Consider the following 7,065-nt stretch of genomic DNA (forward strand, 5'->3'; position numbering starts at 1 on the left):
TATTCAAACTGAACAATTAAATTGTTTTTAAAAATTTAGGGCATGGTACCTAAAAATGTAAGAACTCTCTTGAGTGACAAATCCTGAAACATGACAATTTATGAGTAGGGATTATAGTATTCAACCAACAGTGATTTTTTTCCTTGAGGTTCTAATGTATGCATAATTCTTTTCCATTTTAGGGTTAATTCTTTAAAAACTAGCTTTAAAAATAATTATCAAGTCACAGACAAACCATGAACAGTTGGGTTTATTTCAACAGTAAGTTTGAAACTCTTGCTTTTGGCAAGAGTACTACAGTAATTATATTAGGAATAGGTAATTTCCTACACTGTCAAATATATAAAAGTTCCTTCTGCATTTTCCTCAACACTGATCAACAAGCAGATTCAGTCCACATCTGCTTTCATCTACTCAGTGTACCCAAGCTTCTTCTTCAGAGATTCTGGCATCTCAGGTGGAGGAGGGCGAGGGAGCCTGAAGTAGACCTTCACGGAGTCATAGATGAACCACTGCAGTGCAGTCAGAGTGCCAATCATGATGATACGGGCAAAGAGTCCCTTCCATACACCTTGATAAAATATGAAATGTGAGTGAAAAATATACTCCAAAGTGTTATTCTTTCTTTAGAGGGGAGGAAAAAAAATCTTACCTCTAAATCCAAGTCTCTGGAGGACCAGAGACGCACTGCTACCCTTCTCTTTATTCAACACAGACACCACAGAATCAGCAGGGTGAGAAACAATGGCACAGAAGACTCCAGCTGAAAAAAAGTCAAGATAAATGATCCAATATGGGGTCAGTTAAAAAAAATTTTCACATCACAGCCAACAACATTTTCAGGAGTAATAAAATTTTCTTGTGTTTAAAAAAATCATATTTTAGAGTGAGACTAACAAGAAAAGTTATAAAGCAGTCTACCCTCTGTAAAACAGAACAATCCCTCAAGTTATATTCAGATTTTAACACTTTCTCTTGTATTAAAAATTTGTTATTGGAAAAACTAAACAACAAAAAAAGGCACAGCAGTGAAGTCAATACATTCCCGAGCTTAATTGTGACATGCAAACCACAAAACAATTATTTTAGGAACAAATTAGCAAGTATTTATGAATCCTGAAGAGTATATAAAATGCAATGGAAAGATAAAACTTCTTTGGAATATTTTTCCCTCACAAAAGAGACCAATACTGGAAATGATTATTCTTTTTTTTTTTGGAAATGATTATTCTTAATTTCACAGACAAGTATGTTCTAAATAATTCATACCTATGTAACCTGCCACAAATGTGACAACCAGCTGCTCTGGCTTTGAACATTCACTTCGGGGCTTGGGAACCACAAACTTGTACAATGCTTCAACAGTACGTTCAAAGCAGGCGAACTTCATCATGGTGTATGGTATCTGTCTCATCCAGAGAGGAGCAACCCCCTTGTAGAATCTAGGAAATCAGAAGACTTATTTTACTCGGTTGCATATATTCATCTAGCAGACTTTTTCATTATTAACAGAAGTGTCCGCACACCAGTCAAGTCCTGATAGTAACAAAATGGCAGCACTACTGCATGTCATTTCTATCAGAACCTAAGACTAACATGCAGGTATATTTATCTCACATGCCAATGACTCAAGCACCTTTGACTATACAACCAAAAAAGTTGCTGGATGTTTCTTTCACTGGAACTACAAGAAACAGTAAGTTTACAAGTAGAACTCAGCTCAAGATTGGCATCCACAAAGGTGGATCTAAGGAAGCATGTGTGGCCTGTCTATATGCAAATTCTTAACTGTGAACATAGATGACAAGAATTCTAACAAGGGCACTCCCCAACCCCCAAGTTAAGAGTTAATATTTAGGTCAAATATCAAGTCATTTGTAGACTGACAAATGATTCTAACTTTAGGGGAAAAAAAACCCTTAATTCAGGGTCCAAGCCATGTATCAACTTATCCTTGCCCCTAGAGTTTACATTCTATGTGAGGGGGAAAGAGATATGAAAAAGAGAAAGTCTGGCAGGTTTAATGCTAACAAATGCGGTTTTTTCAAATGAGTATTTTTATACTATATATTTAGGCAAACGTTTACTTACGCCTTTAAGCCTTCTTCCTTATACATTTTGGGAGCTGCATCCCTCAAAGTGTTAGCATATCCTGGTTGGGTTTGAATTCGAACCTTAGCAGCTTCCATAGGAGCCAGAGCAATGTCAGCAAAGAATTCAGCACTGGCAGAGGCAGCCAAATATAGTGATGTGCGCCAGAGATAGGCATTCTCCTAAATGAAAAACATAAGGAGAAACATGAATTGCTGCTGCACTGGCTGTTCTCAATTTAAGAGACAGTTCTAGGCAACAGTTAAAATTTCAGACATTTTAAGTGTTTCTTTATCACAGTCCACAGATAACACCCATGAGACTGAGTATCTCTCATAACCTCATCAATCATAGTACACTGTGAATATTTTTTGAATGTCTAGGTGCCAAGGATAGTTGACCCTTGAACTCACACAAGATACTACAATCCTCTTTAAAAAACTCAAATCCAACTTATTTGGAAAGCAGCACAGCACAATAAAAAGAGCACTGAAATCCAATGAAATAGTTTCTTTTTCTTATCCTGTTTATGTTAAAACAGCCTTATGATACAACATTGTAAAGCAATTATACTCCAATAAAGATGTTAAAAAAAAACACAACAGCCTTATGATTTGAAACATACTGTTCACCCTTTCTGAGACTATTTCCTCAGTTCTAAAAAAAGGTGAGTCAAACAAAAATCTAAGATCCTTTTTGGTCTTATATTTTATGTTAAAAACTGAGGAATTTTTTTCCTTTTTCTTCTTTTTTAAATATTTATTTATTTATTTGGCTGTGCCAGGTCTTAGTTTCGGCATGTGGGATCTAGTTCCCTGACCAGGGATCGAACCTGGGCCCCTTGCGTTGGAAGCATGGAGTCTTAGCCACTGAACCACCAGGGAAGTCCCTAAAAGCTGAGAACTTTCAATTTCAAAGATAAATTACATACCTCTCCAAGCATGTTGCTATACAAAACTTTGAAGACTTCATAAAAGCCAAATTTGCAGAGCCCTTGCATAGAGTAGCCAATGAATGTCGGAGCCCATCCTTTGGCCAAACCACGAACACCATCTTCTTTGAGTGTAACTGAGAATCCATTAAATATGCCCTTGTACTTCTGTGGGTCCACCTTTATTTAAAACAAGAAGAAGAAGAAAAAAAATGTACAACAGAGATAATAACACTTCTCACAAACATTTAATTGTTATTATTAGTTTTTCCTTTTGGTTCTAATATAAACTTTAGTAACTACACAAAAGGTAGGTAAATACAAGTTCACTGCATGATATCAGCTTAATGTCTACTATTTATCTTTGTAAATGTAACTTTTTGTACAGTAAGGTCTAGCTTTCTTTCAGTCAGACTTAAGTCTTGGAGAGTTAGTTAAGAGGATAAAATTCCTGCAAAATTACATGATAAAACGGACACAAGATTTTCCCACCACCCAACTCTTTTTACCACTTAAAAATTAGTCTTAAAGCTACTTCATAAACAATAATTGAGTCTATATCCTTGAGATATGCTAACCCATTAAGTGATTATAAAGTTTTGTGAACTTAAGACAATCAAATTAAATACAAGTTAAAAAGGTACATCAACATGAAAACCCTCTTTTAAGAAATTAAATTCCCTTTAAGAAACATGCATAAGAAGTTTTAGCAAAGGTGTATTTAATATTCATTCTATTAACTAATGGGGGTAAAAATCTTAATCTATTTCTGCCAGTACTAGAAGGGCTGGTATACATCACCTTCCTCTCCCTGCTAACATTTCACCTTCCTTTCTCTTTTAGGTAAGTAGACCGCTAATCCTGTTTGGGACAAATAAATTTTTGATGTTTGATTATTTGTGTTTCAATAATCCTAATTAAGACATTTTAATTGTGAAAGAAAACCTTTTATGTAAATAAATATGCAAGAAGCTATGCCCACAAATTTTAAGCACTATACAGTGAGAGTTTTTTAATCTATCGTGTTCTCTGCCTTGATCTTATCAATAAATAAGAGACATGAAGTTACATCATATAATACACAAAGAATGACTGCCTACTCTGACGTGTAAGTGCTTTTAAAATGACTATTTGGAGCAAAAAAGAATCGGTAGGCCTTGAAGAACTCTAGGCAGAATTCAGCCCAGCAGCAAGAACCACTTACAACCAGAGTCTGAGATCAACAATCTACCTTCACTCTTATTTTAAAAGAGGTATTTCTTGGATTTAAAACACTAATTAAAGTAAAAATCATGCATTAAAGAAATCTGAGTTTGGTGTTCTCCTAAAATTTCCGGCAGTCATAACGTCTTCATTCTTCTCAATTGTGAAGTCCTTTAATATTACTTGGAATTAAGTCACACACAGAAGAGATGTTCAATGTTATCATCTCAATACAAACCTGCATACGGCATTTCACTAAATCCAGAGGAACAACAGCAGTGTGTGTCAGACCACAACTTAAGACCCCACCAAAGCCACACAGTGCGTAAAACTTCGCAGAGCCATATTCACAACTGTACTCTGTAATAAGACAAGACACACCATGCGTTTTAATATAATACTCATGTTACTGGTTATCAACTTACCTCCTGGACAGTTAGGTTTCCACACAGCTTGTTAGTAGGTAACAGCCATGTTTCAACAATGTTTTATTTAGTCCAACATGCAAAAACAAACCTGCAGTCTGCATTTAACCAGATCTAGAGGAACCAATGCTGTATGTGTTGTGCCACAACTAATAATTCCTCCAAGTCCACAGAGGAGAAAGAATCTGCCAGATCCATAGTCACAGCTATACTGCTCTGTTTAATTGAAAAAAAAAAAATCAAGTAAGTATTTCTTCAGAGGTGACTAAGGTCATGGGAATGCAAGAGAACTACACTTCCCTGTGAAAAAGTAGTATCACAACTGAACAGCTCTGCCCACCATTTACAAGTAAACAAAGATAATTTTCCACCTAGTGTGAACAAGGAATTCACTGCCAAAATCAAAACAATCATTTAAAGATTTTGAAGGTTATCTGTGAGATACTACCTCTCTCTCGTTTTGCCATATAAATTTTAAAAAAAGTTTTCTACATCATTAATAGCTCTTCCAATTAAAGTCAAACTTCAAATTACTAACGGCTGATAAGAACACACTTTTAAGTACCAATCCAACTTAAATCATGTAAAAGCTTGCAAACCTCTAAGGCCACTAACCAATACTATCCCCACTTATGGATCCCTATAGTGTAAAAATAGATAAACATAAATTTCTGCAGTCAAATACATTTACTACACAAATGACCATAGATTTAACTCTCTAAACTGAAGGACCGAATGATGATGTAAGGGTTTTTTCCTCACACTGAAGACAGAACAGAAACACGTAATAATTTTTTTTTTAAATCTTTACATTTTACAGGTACAAGGTAGATAACATATTCTGTACTCCTGCAATTCGGTTTTCAGGTTTCTCTATAAATACACTCCACTGGGATTTAAAATACACACAGTTAAAATAAAGTTGGGTCTAATCATTAAGAAACCCGAGAGATAAGATCAAAGGGATTCCTATCTATTATATCCTTTCTATGGTCTCTCCGGGTCTACAAGCCAATCAGGTGCATTAAAACAAGAGTTACCCAGTTATCACACATACCTTGTGTCAACTAATATTAGACTCCGGGAATACTAAAGGGAGGAAACAATATTTTTAAAAAGAAAGTGAAAGCAAAATCAAAGAACTGATAATACAGTTAGAACTGCGGTGGCCAGTGGTTAGGATGAAGACTTTACCCAATGGCCTAGTCGGCTGACTAAGCGGGCTCACGGTGAAGATAAGGAGCTAGTCACGGCCTCTTTGCCTCCACTCGCTCGAGGACGCGGAGGTCACGGAGGGAGCAGGGCCTAGACCCTTCCACGCCCTTGAGGGAGGGCCAAGGATCCGACACCCGGCCTCGGGCGGAACGAGCTGACATCCTCGGACAAGCAACTGGGCGCCCTCCTGCGTTGCCGCGGGCAGGGCGCGCGTCCTTCCCTGTCCTCCGGGCCGAGCACGCCACGAAGGCCGAGGGGACCTCACAAACGTATCGGGACAGGGTCTGACCTCACCTTCCACAGAGGCGGCCGCCAGCTTGCGGGAGCGACGGGGTGGGCCCGGGGGCCCGGCGGGGTTGCTGCGGGGGCCCGCGAGACCATCTTGCACCAACTGCAGGTGGGGTGCGTTGAAGGGGTTCGCCCGCGCCAAGTGCGCCACGGACGAGAACATCTTGCTAGGGGGAGAGGAAGCGGCGGTTAGAGGAAAGGCAAAGGGGTCCGTTAGGCCGGCTAACGTCACCAGCACCCTGGGACCACCCCCGCACCCAGGCCTTGCCTCTTCCCGCCTCCGCGCCCTTGAGGAGGTCACCGCGGCCTCCCCAAAGGAGGAGGCCAACGGGGTCTACAGCCAAAGAAGCGCCCCACCGGGTCTCCGCGCTCCGCTCCCCGCACGCACTGCAGGTAAGGCCGAGCCACACTCACTCCCTAAGATGGCGAACACACCACCGCTCCCTCGGAAAGGCTGGGGCTCACAGAGGCTAAACGTCCTCCGGGTCTTTAGATCTGTGCCTTTCGCGCGTCGTCAGCGCGACGCACATAGTGCGTCACTACAGACTGGCGGCACCCATTGGCGAAGAAGAGCGCCGAGGCCCTAACGTCATCGCGTTCTCCTAGCAGCCGTATCCCCGCCCCACTCGCCCTAGCCCTTCCGGCCCGGCTTCTGCGCAGGAGGGTTCCTTTTGCGCAGGCGCGCATTCCAGGCCGGTGTTCTGAGTTGTGTGGGTTTGTGCTCGTGACCTTCCCTTTTTGTCCCTTCACCTTCAAACGTCTCTCCTGGAATCTGGGGCTTACTTTCTTTTCATTTAAATGAGCCCCAATATACTAGTCACCTAAAAAAAAATCCGGGGCTTCCCTGGTGGCGCAGTGGTTGAGAGTCCGCCTGACGATGCAGGGGACACGGGGTCATACCCCGGTCCGGGA

The 7,065-nt window shown here is 40.4% G+C and overlaps 1 protein-coding gene and 1 non-coding gene across 3 annotated transcripts; both read right to left on the reverse strand.

The window, feature by feature from the left end:
- Positions 1 to 235: 235 nt before the first annotated feature.
- SLC25A3 (solute carrier family 25 member 3) lies at positions 236 to 6,714 on the reverse strand. 2 transcript variants are annotated; one of them, XM_065886671.1, is made up of 8 exons: positions 6,568 to 6,714; positions 6,160 to 6,320; positions 4,464 to 4,585; positions 3,023 to 3,202; positions 2,092 to 2,273; positions 1,270 to 1,442; positions 653 to 763; positions 236 to 571 (listed from the first exon to the last, which is right to left on the reverse strand). In XM_065886671.1, the coding sequence occupies exons 2-8, from the start codon at positions 6,314 to 6,316 to the stop codon at positions 411 to 413; spliced, it is 1,086 nt and encodes a 361-aa protein (XP_065742743.1). In that variant the 5' UTR covers positions 6,317 to 6,320; positions 6,568 to 6,714; the 3' UTR covers positions 236 to 410. The 2 variants fall into 2 exon arrangements, with proteins under 2 accessions (XP_065742743.1, XP_065742742.1); XM_065886670.1 differs by lacking the exon at positions 4,464 to 4,585 and adding an exon at positions 4,742 to 4,866 and having other exon boundaries at positions 6,568 to 6,624.
- On the reverse strand, positions 1,514 to 1,762 carry LOC136131652 (small nucleolar RNA SNORA53). The gene has a single exon (XR_010656385.1). It is a non-coding gene; the product is annotated as a small nucleolar RNA SNORA53 (small nucleolar RNA).
- Positions 6,715 to 7,065: the final 351 nt, after the last annotated feature.

This window comes from Phocoena phocoena, chromosome 11 (genome assembly GCF_963924675.1).
Source record: "Phocoena phocoena chromosome 11, mPhoPho1.1, whole genome shotgun sequence".
NCBI classification, from domain to species: Eukaryota; Metazoa; Chordata; class Mammalia; order Artiodactyla; family Phocoenidae; genus Phocoena; species Phocoena phocoena.